Genomic DNA, 15,375 nt, shown 5'->3' with positions numbered 1-15,375 from the left:
AAGAAGATAGGATGCGGATTGACTTTTTGACCTCACTTGGATTTTACTCATTAAACTGCGTGTTGCGCTGAGGCGCCACGGAGATAACATAGTCGTTGTTTAGGCCCCTTTGGCAGGCAACGCATTGACGTAAATCACACACGCCAAAGTCATCAGTCGGCACATACAAATTCCATCACCTGATTTACTCACGGAACGAACACTTTGATACCGCAGGTCGCGATTAAGACGATAAATCAGCTTGTGTTAACACCTTGTCGTTTGTTTACTATAAGCGTGCAGAATGAAAGAGTCGTGTTTCAGCTGCACATAACAGGAGTAGTGAGTCAGTGTGAAAGTGAAAAAAGGGCTGCAGGGAAGAAGAAGCTGAGCGATCATTCTGAGCGGAAATGTGTCATGAAAAAGCACGTGAGTCATGTAAGGCTGAATGAATCAACATGGTCAAATGAAATCACTATTCATTTATTATATTGTTGGCAAAGTTGAGCAAAGGCCTTGCACATGTGCTGCTTATAAGCATGTATGCATGAATGCGAACGGACGCATACACGCTTGATCAATTCAGATATGCATAACTGACTGTCTAACTAATGTAGGGGTTCACGAATGTTATTTTTTTAGCAATTGAACAAAATTTAGTGGTGGTGTGTGCCAAATGGGGCAAAAACAAACCCAGGTGTGAATCTATAGGACCTTTGAAGAAATATACACTAATCCCTCATTTATCGCGGAGGTTACGTAGAGACGAATTCGGCAAAGGAGCAACCATATATTTAGTTTATTTATATACATTTTAAAGCTACGGTATATGCACAATACCAAGACTATATACATGTGTTTTGAAGGTATTATTTTTGTCCACTTGGGGTCTCCAACCTCAAATTCTACAGGACTGCATCTGTGATTGAAACTGAATGTGTGTGACTTTAAAAGGCGGAGCCTGGCCAATTGGGTGTTGTGGGAGGGACTAATGCTGCATTTGAGGAAAATGTTAAGTCAGCCTTCTACGACTTCATACCAGGAAGTGTGTACGGCAGCACCCCCTAGAACTGGGAAATCCCACTTATGAAGTCGTGGGGAAAAAAAGGACCCCGACTTCGCCGACTGACTTCAATTTGACCGCACTCTACAATGGCGACCCCTCATCGGCCATGAATGGTAAAACACAATTTACTAGTGTATAAAACTAGATAGCTTGTTTCTTCATTCAGAAAAATTCAACATAACCACGTAACACAATATACGTGACAGCATGCCGCTATCACCCAGCGTGAAATTATACGGTGAACTACTGAACTGTATAGAATGCTTATGAAATAAGATAAATAAATACATAATAAATACCTAATTCGTCATTGCTACTCTTCTATTTGATTTATTGCCAGAAGGCAAGTTTGCTGGAGGTCAAAATGTCTTTTGAGGACAAAAAAAAACAAAACAAAAAATATTTATCACTATCCGCCATTTTGGTTGTTTAGTTTCACCTCAAAAACTGTCAGGACTTAACTAGGAAAATCCAACTGGGATCATTCCAATTTCTGACTTTCCCCGAATGCAGCATAAGTGAGTGAATTGGCTGGCTAATTGTTAGCCACTCTGCATGTTGATTGACTTGGTCTGAGTTGTGACAATCGTTAGATTGAATATGTGTTTATGTTTATTTTATTGCCTTTGGTCAATAAAGCGATTTTAAGTGCACCAGCGGCTGTGTCAATGCTCCTTCAAGTGGCGGGATTACAATTCACTAACTCGTGGCGGTGGGCTACATTAAATTAGTTAACAATGTTAACCTTACAGTAGTCATGTTGTTATGTAACTGTGTTAAGTGTTGTGCATTGCAACAGCCGTATTGTACGTTAGCTTCTTGTATTAAGTGTGACATCATTCAAAAATTTGGACATTCTCTGTCTTTTACACACTCTTTCCTCCTGGCTCGCTCTGCAGTAACAGCCCATGTGGAAAAACAATCACCACAAAATCCCACAGTATAGCAAATACGCTGTGATGTCGCGAATCAAAGTGAAGTGCAATATTGTGAAGGATTCTTCAAAAGTTGTACGATTTGGTTGTGATTCTTTAGCCGCAACAAAATCCATTCTGTGCCACTTCAACTGCATGGCCCCAAATTCGGGTCACTGTGGCTCTATTTGTTATTGCTATTGACACACAAGCAGATTCTAACATGGAACTGACAAGTCTAAAACACACATTCTAACCTTAGCTTACCCTGTTGGTGTGCCTTGGTTGTGGACACTTCACATTCTCAATTTTGCTGCAGAGCTCAGTTTTCTTGCTGTCCTCTCAAATGAAATGTGTACCCAAAGTCTGAGAAGTAAAGACAGCGGCCCCTCACTCGCCTCCATTGTTGTTGTTGTTCATTAGTTTGTTTCATTCCAACTGATGTATTCAATGTAGCATGGTTTCAGAAAGGGTTTTTTGTACACTATGGGTCACAGAATGTTTATTTTTAACATAAGCGGAATTAAGGCAATAACGGAGTCTTGTAGCATACGACAGTCAAGAATTTTATTGAATCAAGTTGTCACCTCTTACATAACTCCTTTAAATTAGCTGGATTTTTTTTTTTTTTTTTTTTTTTTTTAATACTAGGAGGATCTTTTCAGTGTCTGCAATTCAAGGTCAACCATTCAAATCCGCCTCTGATCATTATGTAAACACACACCCCCATTTCCCCCCACACCCCCATCTGTGAGTATCATGCTTTGTCCCTATAGAACAAACAAAACTGGATGCATCAAAGGTTCATTAGACAAAAAGAAAAGAGTTTTAATATGGAAACAAGCCATCTTCCTGCTGGGGAGTTTGTCGGAGACGCACAACAAGAAAAGAAACAGGCTCATTGGACAAAACAGGTGGTTCTGATCGCCCAGCACATTTTTTTTTTAATGTTCACCAGGCGAGCCGAGCCACAACAACACATGGTCACAGGAACCGTGCACAAAAGAGGGACACACACACTGAAGCAGTCTGCAGCCTTGTCTCAAACACTGAAAACATTGGAAGAGACTGCAGTGGGAGTTTTAAGCACATTTATGTAGACTCGCTGTGCATTTTTGCATTTCTTCAAGTTATTAATCACAGCTATTGAATCATGTCCTGCCATGACTCTTACAAAAGGCTTTTAAAATGAAAGCTTCTTTTGAATTATGGGAAATATTGAGGATCATCCATTTTCAGCAATATGGTGACACGTTTTCCTTAAAGGCAATGTTTGGCAAAGTTGTTAACATGGGGGTGGGGGGGGGGGTATTTTTGTTGGGCAAGGTGATGCACCACAACACTACATTCAAGAACTTGTAAAGTGAATTTTTAGATTTGTTTCTAAATAGTATAGAACAGTATTTTCTTGAGCATCTTCGTTTGTATCCTTTATCCAGCGCAATTATGATGTTCAGTTAGCTAGCTAGCTGTGCCTATACACTGGAAAAAAAAAAAAAAGCATTACCCTTCGGACAGAATGCCTCATTGTCATTTTTGAGCACATGTCACGCAAAGAAAGGTGGGATAGTGAGGTGGAGGGAATTTTCAAAGTTCGACTTGACAGCCAACATGTAGACCTGGTCTTCAGACTGGTATTGCCGCTTTAGAGTGCCTCGTTGTCGCTGTGTGGAAAGTCCCACAACGACCTAGTGGGACACTGTAGCACCATTTTTCATGGGAAACATATTGAATGTCTTTCAGTGCTTCTTCATGATTTTGTTCCCCCAATGAATTTCAATGGGTGTCAGTTATTATAATTATTCCTATTAAGCAACTGACATATTTATTTTCACATTACAGGGACTATAATTGACAAGTGCAATTTGATGGCTTAGTGATGCAATGCTGCCTCCACAAGTGAAAATACAATCGAATATTTATGTTATTGGGGAATATGGTTGAGTTTGCTAGTGTTGGCTTTGCGCAAGGTAAGCAGTGCTGCACTATGAGATTGTTATTACTTAACAGTGACAGCTATTGATAAGCAGCTGAGCAGTTCTTTGATTGTGAAGTTACTGATGTGGCTCAGTGTTGGGGGGAGGGGTTAGGGGGTATTGCCTCAAAGGTATATGGGCATTTTTCTACCAAATGCAGCCAGTTTTCAGTGACAAATATGTTACTGTTTTACACTGATTTCTGGGCCGATTCACAACAAAGTGACATAAAATTCTTAATCTTAAATGGATTCTTTCAAATTAGGGATCCTTTATCCATTTTTCAAATCACTAGCTTCTAATTTGATATACACAGGTGGTTTGATTTTTTTTTTTATACCATACCAACTTTATTTATTTATTTATTTAAGTATTGTACTTAAAACAAACATGTAAATTGAGTTACGAGCTTTGTCACTGAATGAATTAAAGTCGTAAGTCAAATTAATTAGTTCAGTTAACCCGGTGTAATCCCGGTTGTACTAGCTAGCTGTCTTGAGCGTCCAGAGTGGAGTCTGTGATTTGTTACATCACCACTTCCTGGCATGAAGCGTCTGCCAAAATGAGCAGACTGTATCTCATTTGAAATGCGAACGTATTAATGGACAATTACGGGTGCCATTCTTACCGGACAAGTCGCCTGGAATTCGCCGTGCCGGACTTGCTGTTCTGCCGGCGGTTCACTCTGGTTCTGATCTGCGAGGGGGTCACGCTGCGGGGGTGTCTGTCAGTCCTCGGGGCTCCCTTTGACGGGAGCCTGTCATCCCCGCGGGCGTGGGTGGTCTCCGGAGGGCTTCTTTCACCGCCTTCCGAGTGACCCCAAAGCGTCTGCTGGGCACCGGCAACTCTTTTCGTCTCACCTGTCGAGCTGTCACCTACGTGAACCAGCGCTACGGCCAAAAGCACCACAACAGCCAAGGCGGTACGCTCCATTTTGTTTACAAATAGTAGCCAAAAAAAAATGTCTGACAGTTCAACTTGGGAGTTAATATGACAAAAAAAAAAAAAAAAAAAGTCCGAAACTCTCCTTCTTATAAGTTCACTTAGACGTCATTCTCTTGAGTGGGTACTTCCTCATAATGACCAGGTAAAACTGCTGGCAATGTGTTCAAAAGTATGATTAAAAAAAAATAATAACAGAACTTTCCTCTCACATCAGACAAACATAGTCCTTCCTTTCTCCTCCAGTGAGGCGCCAAAAAGAGCAGCGAGCTGCTGAGGCTGAGCTTCAAATGTGAGTGAGAGAAGCAGAGGAGAGACCATGTGCTTGTGCGCGTGTGTACGTGTGTGTGTGGTGCTCCCATGAATATCACCACCTCCTCGCCTCAGGAGTCACCGGGAAGAAACAGCCCCTTGTCCACGGTATTGTTGCTTCCACTCCACACTACTCTTGACAACCAGCTTACATCATGTTGCCTACACATACTGATAACTGGGACATATTTGTGGGTAATTGGAGACTGTCGTGAACCCCCATGCATCCATGTGTGACACCGAATTGTGAATTGTGATGTGCGGTCAGGTGGGTGCTATTAATATAATTTCAAGGAGATAGTGATTACAATTCGTTTATTGAATTGAATTCTACAATGATTCAGAGGGATTGTACCATGCTTTTGTCATATTTATGAATGAAATACAATGACATTCACCACACGTCCACGACGTGCTGATCTGTCTGCCTGCACTTGGCTCAAACACCACCTGCGGTACCATTTAGACCTGCTTTTACCGAGTCTAAAATCAAAAGTGTACCCTATGACTTCTGAATTTCGCCCCACTTGGGTGATTGTGACAATCAGTGGCACTTTAACTATTTCTCGAAATATTTATTTTTCATTCCAGTATGTTTTTTTTCCTTGAAAACTGGCAACTTTTTTTCATTTCTGAGCCATTTAAGGTTGCAAATAATGCATTATTAGATACATATTGTAGTTATGTAAAATTGACTTTAGGATTATGAAGCCCCCCCCACACCAATGTCACACAATTAGTTAAAAAAACAATTATATACATAACTAGACTATGTGCAATTTCTGGAGAAATTACGTGGGAATGCTGAAAGCTGAACGCTAATAGCTGAATGCTTATGAAGTAAATTGAAAGATAAATTATGTGAACATTCCAAAGTTTTAATTTGAGTTGAAAGATAAATGAATAAGGAGGAAAACTTGAGCTGCAATCTGTCTAAAATGGGATTTAATAATTTCAGAGAAATTATAATCCATTTCCTGAAACGATAGTCACTTTGTATCAAATCATCGAATGTACTAAAATGTGGTCCAAGTGGGGTTTCAACCCAGGTTCTCCATGGGGGAAGAAATTGCTCTAATGACTGAGCTAACTTGCCTTGTTCAAATTCATGGCTAATGACGTATTTATTTTCAAAATAGCCATCTGATGAAAGCCAATATGCATTTATGAAATTGTAATGCATTTCTTGATATGATAGTTAGTTGGTATACAGTTGGGCGGCACGGTGGTGAGTGGTTAGCATGTCCTCCTCCCAGTACTGAGGACGCAAGCTTGAGACCAGGCTCCGGCCTTCCTGGGTGGAGTTTGCATGTTCTCCCCGTGCCTACGTGGGTCTTCTCTGGGTACTCCGGTCTCCTCCCACATTCCAAAGACATGCATGGCAGGTTAATTGGGCGCTCCGAATTGTCCCTAGGTGTGCTTGTGACTGTGAGTGGTTGTTTGTCTCTGTGTTCCCTGCGATTGGCTGGCAACCAGTTTGGGGTGTACCCCGCCTACTGCCCGAAGCCAGCTGGGATAAGCTCCAGCATCCCCATGTCCCAAGTGAGGAAAAGCGGTTAAGAAAATGGATGGATGGTATACACTATATATATCACTATAAGCATAAATGCCATGGATATATTTGCAATGTACAGTCAGAGGTGGGATTCGAACCCAGGACCTCCTGGTTACTGGACAATGCACTTAACCAAGTGCTCACTGAGTAGTATCAGAGAGCTGGTAATGATGACAGTTGTACGGATGGAAGTGGGCATGGAAAGGGACTTAGAAAAAGTTCAATGTCAGTCCTACTGAAAATGAATGGGGAAAAGTTGATATTTAACGTTAAATTGTGCTCGTACTGTAAGTAATGTGGAATGAGATGATATATATACACGCCGGAAAGCGTGAATTTTTGAAGCAAGTTAAAATTTGAAGGGTGTAAATTGGAAGTATTATGTGGGAGTTGTTTCTCGGCAAAAAGTGAGGAGAATAAAAATCCGAATAACATGTGGGATGCTTTCACCATAAATATTTGTGAGTGATATTTACAGGCAAAGCAATTAATCACTCTTCCACTAGATGGCAGATGTTACCATTAACCCTTTATATCAATTTTTTGAGTACACTGAATACGCCTTTTTTTTTTTTTTTTTTTTTTTTTTTTTTTTTTTTTTTTTTAACCTTTTTTTGGGGGTGGTGCTCAGTGGCATTTTCCTAATGTAAAATAATGTGACTTGGCTCAATGAAGGTTGGAAACACTGCATTGAAGGGACCTCTTTCAAGGCCAAGTGCTTGCAGCTTTTTTTCAACCGAATGCTGCTGTTTATTCAGAATTGTAAACATGCGTCTTGGCATGCGTGGGCATACAGATGTAGCAGATGAAGCTCACATTTCAAACAGCGTCGGAAACCTTGGAAAACTGCTCAGGTTATGTAAGGGGTCCCATTCACGGCCTCTTGTCATCTATGCTGCATCATCACTCCCCCCCTGAACTGTCTGGAAACAACACATTTCTCCACCGCCATTAAATCTCAAACGAGCCAAAAGAGAGCTGGCTCCCGCTCCTTTACTTTCAAGCCGCAAATCGATGCACGGCCGCCTCGCTCAGGAGCGCTCCCGGAGCAACACGACCGCACTCGGAGCATGGCGGTCCAAAACACACAGCGCTGGAGAGGGAGACAAGCAGAGCGGATATTTTCAAAGCTCTTGAAAGAGAGTGAGGCTGCGTGCCACAGCTGATTACAGCTAATCTTGCGGCCCAGCAGAATCGAATTAGAGAAGGAGGATGAATTTATCTTATAATTGTGCAGTACAGTAGTCTACCCTGCTGCCCAAGACCGTGGCCACTCCTTAACAGATCGTAGAACCTGACTTCGTGTCTGTTTCCCTACGCTATTAGTCTTTTTCTGTTCTTGTTGTGAAATTGCTCTAATGTGGCCCAATCTGCAGCATCGGGAGGAGAATGTCTTACAAAGGCTCGCAGCCACGCCTGTCAACCTTTAAATGTAGAGCAGACATAACTGCATTAGAGCGTTTCCAAAGCCAAGCACACAATAACAATATTCAAGTCTGGAAGTCACACTGACGTAAACAAGCTCAACGGTGGATTGGCTTTTCCTCCACAGAGTACTTAGTGGTTTTAATTGCTTCCACTTTGTGAATGCGTTGCTTTTCTGTGACTGCACAGAGGTCACTCATGTGATGCCTTCTGCTCAGTTCTACAAGGGGAATAATCAAGGCCTGATTTACTCAGATATTAGGACCATGTATAAATATATTTTTTAAATGTTCCCAGAAACAAAATATAACTATGAGGAAAAAAAAACTCGTATATTTTCTACATTACAATGTGACAAATTTTCAAGAAAAAAACTAACAAATGTACTGCAAATAAACTCAAATTTGTGACATTATAACATTTGTGAGAAAAAAAAACGAGAAATAAACTTGCAGTTTTGCGAGAAATACACGTAGAGTAGCTATAGTATGGATGAGGTGCTGGCTTGTCCACCAGGAGCTAACATGAGGATTCATTTGTGGTTAATGGAACACAATAAAATAAAAAGGCAGGATGGAGATGGATTTCTTAAACTTTACTCGTCACACACGGCAGCGACATCACTTCCTGACTCCCTGTCAGCAGAATAACACAAACCAATCAGTAGCTACTTGTACCCAACGCTTCAAAGTGTGAATGCTTAATATGATATGGTTAAAACTCTGCTAAAGGAATTACTATCTCCTTATTTGAAAACCTGACAGACAAGTATTGGCGCAGACATCCGAGTACGCTACGTGTATTTCTCGCAAGTTTCTGAATTTTTTTCTCACAAATCTCGTAAATTTACAAGTTTTTTTTTCTCGCAAAATGTCTTTAAAATGTCACAAATTTGAAAGTTTATTTATCGTCTTTTTAGGAGGTTTTTTTCTAGCAAATTTGCCACTTTAAAATGTCACAAATCTGCAAGTTTTTTCTCATAAATTTGTGATTTTCTTCTCGCAAATTTGCCACTTTATAAATGTCACAACCTCTGAGTTCTTTCTCATAAATTAGGGGTGGGGTTTTCCTCACAAATTTGCCACTTTATAATGTCACGAATTTGCAAGTTTATTTTTCATAATTTTGTGGGGGGGTTTTCTCATAAATTTGCCACTTTATAATGTCACAAATCTGGAGGGTTTTTTCTCGCAAATTTGCCACTTTATAAATATCACAACCTGCAAGTTTTTTTTTCTCAGAAATTTGTGATTTTTTTTTCTCAATAGTTTTGCCACTTTGTAAAGTCCCAAATATACAAGTTCATATATATATATATATATATATATATATATATATATATATATATATATATATATATATATATATATATATATATATATATATATATATATATATATATATATATATATATATATATATATATATACACTTACATGGCCTTAATATGTCATTGTAAAATTCTACTCACTTTAATAGGTTTCACTCTCTGTTGGTGGGCTTGTTTTGTGTTGCGGAACAGTTGGCGGAACAGGTGTGGCGTGGTAGAAACTGCCCTAGTTTTTGCGCTTTAGATAGTTGTGGTGATTTTCACCATGGAAAATATGGGAGAGCACCCCAAGCACAAAATGACGTTTGAAGTGACTGAATTGGAAGTGTTGGTGGAAGAACCAAACTAATGTTTGTTATAACCCCTTTTGACTCACATACAGCTTGCTCATTCAGAGAATGGGTGTGCTTACAATTGCGGTGTATAAACGCCCTGTCTGAGGTGGGAACAAGTTGCAGATGAGTTCAATAATCATTTTGAGGAAGCCAGCAACCGCATAAAAGCCATGTTTTGTTTGATTTAACTAGTCCCAAGTGCGTGGGATTTGGACGTGTCTGTTACATTACGTTTAAAATTTGGGACAGCACACCTGAGAAACTTGGGAGAGGGCAGCACCAATTGCCACAGTACTGAAGCAGGTGGGAAAGTCAACCTTACACATGTCTTGACAATATATGTGGCCTCACTAGTCTAAACATGACATTCTGATTAATATTAAATTTGTGGAATATGTGTTATGCAGGAAAATCCAGCTGTTTTTATCCATCTCAAGGGGCGGCCATTTAAACACTTGCTGTCGACTGAAGATGACATCACAGTTGCTCAGGGCTCAGGGAACAACCAATCACAGCTCACCTGTTTTCTGAAGCTGAGTTGTGATTGGTTGTTACCCGAGACCTGAGCAACTGTGATGTCATTTTCACTGGACAGCAAATGTGCATACGTTGTTTTGTTTGTTTGTTGTTGTTTTTTTCATTGAACAAATGTACAGATGTGTATCTTAATATATTTTAATTCTCAAAAGCATTGTATATAAAAAGATCCACTCCTCGACTGAAAAGGCTTTGTAGCAAACAAAAATAACCACCGCATACTGTGATAGTTTTGAAAGTCAACCCATTAAAAGTTTATCTATGCTTCCTACAGGTCTTAACTAGTGTACCCAACATTGGACTCCACAGTAACTGTACAGGTAAGGGTACACCCTAGCGACAAGCTAAAAGTATACTGATGTGTTTTGCCGAGCGTGCAGAGAGAGCGGCACGCGGGCGTCCGTTTACATCTTGAGTGACTGCCTTGTCTGCGCCAAGTGGGAGAAGGGTTAGAGTTCAAGTGTCCCTATTAAAAAGGCAAACAGTATCACTACAACCCGAATGTGGGGCTCTCATTTTAAGCAAAGAGCGTCAACCAAGTGCTCCTGAATTTTAAGTAATTCGCCTGAATCGGCTTCTGTGATGGCTTTCAATGGAGAGCACCACCAAGGAATGTCAATCTTTTCGGGAGCTACCTTTTTTTTTTTTTTTGCCGTTCGTATCAAAGCTTCTCTCTGGGTTCTCTTTCCTCTCGGCCAGCAGCGAACATAATACCGACATTGTTTCCGAACAGGCAGCAGTCGGGACCTGAGGGAAAAGGTGGGAGAAGGAGGATTCGTTCTGGCAGAGGTCACGAAAGCTGAAATGATGTACTTCATTCGTGTTTTATTTCATTGAGCATGACCGTGCTTCCTCTGGTGAAATATTTAAGAAGGCCTTCATCATTCTTAGCGCTGATGCAGCGAGAGGAATAAGATGAGTCATGTTAACGTACTGTATAAAGTACAGCAGTACCTCGACTAGTTCTGAATGACTCAATTTATGAGGTTTTTATTTTTTCAAGATATGAGCTGTCACTCGGCTTATTTTTACATTGACTTGCCAGTAATGGCGTGAGTTACAAATGTGCTTCAGACTCTTCCCTGCTCTAGCAAAGTGAGAAAAAAATGGACCAAATAATTTGTAACTTCTTAGTGGAACCTCGGTTCATGAACAAATCAGTTTACAAAAACATTTTTGGACAAAAAATGCTTAGAATCACAAACTACCGGTATATTAAATGATGTGCACTACTTAAAAAAAAAAAAAAAAAAAAACTTTATTTAAATACAATTATATAGGTCACTTGAATCCAATATTAGTATACAACTTGAACAAATTCAGACGCCAGGAGAAGTCAGAAAGGATACAAAAATACAAATGAAACATAGAAAGATCAAATAAAAAAGGGGATAAGATGTAACCCGAAATAAATAGGTTGTAAAGTTTGCAATAAATATGTGCTTTTGCAGCTTTATGGTTCATAGAATTAGATATGGAGGGAAAATGTTGTTTTTTTTGTTTGTTTGTTGTTGGTTTTTTTATATTATAGAAAACATCAATGGAGTTTGGTTTCTTGTACAAATTTTGGATCTTTCTGGATCGAAGTAGAAGTTTGATCATGTTAATTGAATAAAATTGTGAGCAGGCGGCCTTTTCGTATTCAATAATACTAAATGACACACTCCTCCAAAACAACGAAAAGTTGGGATAAATATGGTCTCTTACACCCCAACTGTTTTGTGTATCCACAAAAACAGAATAAGAATTTCACTTATTCATCACAAAAACTGCAATCAATATCGATAACATCCACTCAGGTGTGCTTTCTCTCACCCAGGCTCCGCGTCATGCACTCCACATGTCACATACTTCAGGTGACTTTGTTTTTTGCTGTAAATGACCCCCCAGTATGGCTCCCAAGAAAGTAAAAAGTGCAAGTGATTGTGACCTAGAAGCTGTTTTTTGGAATGTAACCTCCGCTAAAGAAAGACAGACAGCAGCTGCTGTGCAATGTGGAGAGTGAGAGTGCAGTGTGAGCTACAAGGAAAGATGACAATTTTATGGCACAACACACAACTATACTACAATGTGCATACGTGGGTGTGGTTGTGAAGTGTAATCAAGACTTTTGTCTTAATTATAGTTTATATAAGAGATTTTTAAGCATAAAAATTACACCACAATCTTCAACGTCTTGAAGATGGAAGTAAACAATATTACATAAATAGAAATACGAAATGTGTCATATGACTCATAACCTATAGTTGTTTTTCACTAATTATCTCTCATTGATTTAAATAAGTGGCCACTGTTGCCAATTATTTTCTCTCTTTCACTGCAGTGTAGCATATTAAGCCTATTTAATTGTCTGTTTTCATTGCAGTTTAGATTAACAGCAGGTGTTTTTTTTTTTTTATGTGCTTGTTTGTGTTGTTTGGGCAGATGTGGGTGTTTCCAAAACTTAATTGACGCAAGGCGCTTATTTTAGATTGAAAAGATCTCAGGCCACACCACCGAACAAATATTATACAAAACGTATGTTATCCTTTTGCATGAATGGCAACAGGTGGCTACACAAGTGAATTGTACCTTCTGACATCTAGTGGAAGAGCATTTAATTGCTCTTCTAAATATGCCTGTCAGTAAATGCCTCTTGGCATAGATAACTTCCCACAGCACACCTAATGATCCCTCACGGCACAACAATTTGGCGCAGAAGTGGTTCCAATGATTTACTTCACTAATTGGTGCATTTTGAGGTCGTCAAACTTGCACTGATTGGGTACGTCTGATCTGCGCGTTTACGCTTCGCTCACATTGGCAGATACTGACTCAAACTGGCATTTTAGCCACATTTTTAAGAGGGCTGATTTTCATGTATGGTTGGACAGTATTATTGTCGTGTTGTATATCACAATTCACAAGGTGCAGTTATTTATTTAATTATTTTGTCAACACATATTATTCAATGTTATTTAATTCAATCGTCCGGATTTGGTCTAAAGAGAGTTGAAATGAGAACTTGATTTAGATGTTTCAATCAAGTCTAAATATAAACTACACATTGATCAGTGACTGTTTAAAACGTAGTAATCCAACTCTTTGCCATTATTTATACAACCTACAGTTATTTTTTCAATTTAATATTTACTTGATTAATGGTGTCGTCTAGATTCTGGCTAAAACATAGACCAATTACCGGTATATACGGGCTAATTTCGTTCTAAACTTAGACGAGACGTTTGATAGACGTCTATGGTAAAAGTGACCTGATCCACCCCGATTTTTTTATAGTGTGCAGGCGTAAACGTTACTAGGAAACGAAACAGCCACAATGTGATTTATCATCAAGTTTATACTCACCTTGATAAATATATATTTTTTTTCTACACAGACAGAACACAAGAGCTATAATTAGCGTTTTTTTTCCCCTAAAGGATGCTATCCTGGAAACGTAAAAGCAACCCAGCGTGATGAATGGTTCTGGAAAGAGATCTTGTGGCGTCGCCCTTCTGTCTCTCTACTTGTTGTGATTTAAAAGCGCCTCCTCATGTGAACAATGCAGACAATGATCTCACGCCATCGAAAGATAAATGCCATTGGAGCGCATTCAAAGGGCGGAGGAGTACGCTGGCAATCTCGGACTGAAGACGACAACTTTCCAAGGAAGCAATGTCGGGGATAATAGAAATACTGTACAAAAATATGTTTAGATAGATCCACCTGGCTTCTCACTTTTCCAGGGCCCTCAATGTAGCATCCCTGTTGGTTTTGACCTAACTGTAATAAGGCCTGCCAGAGCCCTTGTTGATATGTCCTTCATGGCGAAACAGCCATGGAAAATTGAATGGTAAGTATTTTCCACATTACCGGGAGAACAGAAATTGATATGTGGCGACTACCCCACATCCCTCCTATCCTACCACAGGAGCTCCCAAATGATGAATAAGCAGACTGAAAAGGTAAAGAAGACACCAAGTCTAGTACTGAATGTCCACTGACTTTCCTGTGAGTTGTCCAAATTTTAGAATCTGATGTTCTCTTACGGTGGTGATGTAATCAAAGTAGTCACAATTTGATATAGTTTATCACTAACCTACACGAATTAGGTAGTAAAATCATAATTGCAGTAAATATTTGTATGGAAAACCACTTCTAGGCCATAAATATATACAGTCAAATGAAAAACAATTCGTACAAGAACGATTGGTGACTTTCATTGGAAGCTTTCATCTTTGCATGTGTGCGAAGCGAAGTTTGATGACTTGCCATAAAACAGAACTATCTAATTTCTCCACAAAGGCAGTGTTTAACCAAACATCCATCTTGAAGGCATTCATAGACTCAACTGGCTGAAATGTGTAGATGCAATGACTTCCCTCCTGACACTCCAATTTTCTTCAAACTCTGTACAATTTACAAACCATACATACAACTGGAAAAAATAAGAAACCACTGCAAGATTAAAGGGGAAGTGAACCCAAACAAACATTTTGTAGCAACCCCATGCTTGTGAAATATGAATTAAGCAGCAAAATCCAGCCGATTTTATCCTTCTCGGAGGGCAGCCATTTTGCCACTTGCTGTCGACTGAAAATGACATTGCAGTTGCTCAGGGTTCAGGTAACGACCAATCACGGACTATTCTCAAACTATATGTCTGAGTTACGTGCAACCTTTGTGTGAGATTACCAGCTGGTTCAAAAGTAACACAAACTGGGTGAAATAGCTAACTCACTGCTGGGTCCAAAAGGGACCAATAGTTCTGGTTAATTTATACCCAGCACGTTGGGTCAAGATTTTGGTCCAACAATGGGTAAAATGAATGAACAGTTAAAGCTGCCAAGAAATGGGTTAACAGGTTATTATAATGCTAAGATTAATAATAATTTATTTTGTCACTATTTTATAAGAAATCCTGATACAACCAAACAGAAAACGGCGACGCCCAAGTCCAATTTTTTACCCGATCTTCTGGGTAAAAGTAATCCAATCTGTTCAATACAGGGTGTCATCGAGTTA

General features: G+C 39.5%; 1 protein-coding gene and 1 long non-coding RNA gene across 4 annotated transcripts in view; one reads left to right on the top strand and one right to left on the bottom strand.

Moving 5' to 3' along the window:
• Positions 1 to 7,335, bottom strand: part of LOC144031247 (latent-transforming growth factor beta-binding protein 2-like) — a 101,367-nt gene extending 94,032 nt beyond the window's left edge. For all 3 annotated transcript variants that reach the window (XM_077538166.1, XM_077538167.1, XM_077538168.1), the window contains exon 1: positions 4,564 to 7,335. In XM_077538166.1, coding sequence (XP_077394292.1) covers positions 4,564 to 4,868 — 305 coding nt within the window. In that variant the 5' untranslated portion in view covers positions 4,869 to 7,335. The remainder of the gene's footprint in view (positions 1 to 4,563) is intronic.
• Positions 4,483 to 14,776, top strand: LOC144031248 (uncharacterized). The gene is made up of 3 exons (XR_013287473.1): positions 4,483 to 4,857; positions 5,124 to 5,297; positions 13,791 to 14,776. It is a non-coding gene; the product is annotated as an uncharacterized LOC144031248 (long non-coding RNA).
• The last annotated feature ends 599 nt before the right edge of the window (positions 14,777 to 15,375 follow it).

This window comes from Festucalex cinctus, chromosome 12, assembly GCF_051991245.1.
Source record: "Festucalex cinctus isolate MCC-2025b chromosome 12, RoL_Fcin_1.0, whole genome shotgun sequence".
In the NCBI taxonomy this organism is placed as follows: Eukaryota; Metazoa; Chordata; class Actinopteri; order Syngnathiformes; family Syngnathidae; genus Festucalex; species Festucalex cinctus.
Note: the sequence above shows the minus strand (reverse complement) of the source record. Positions and strands in the feature narration are given on the sequence as shown.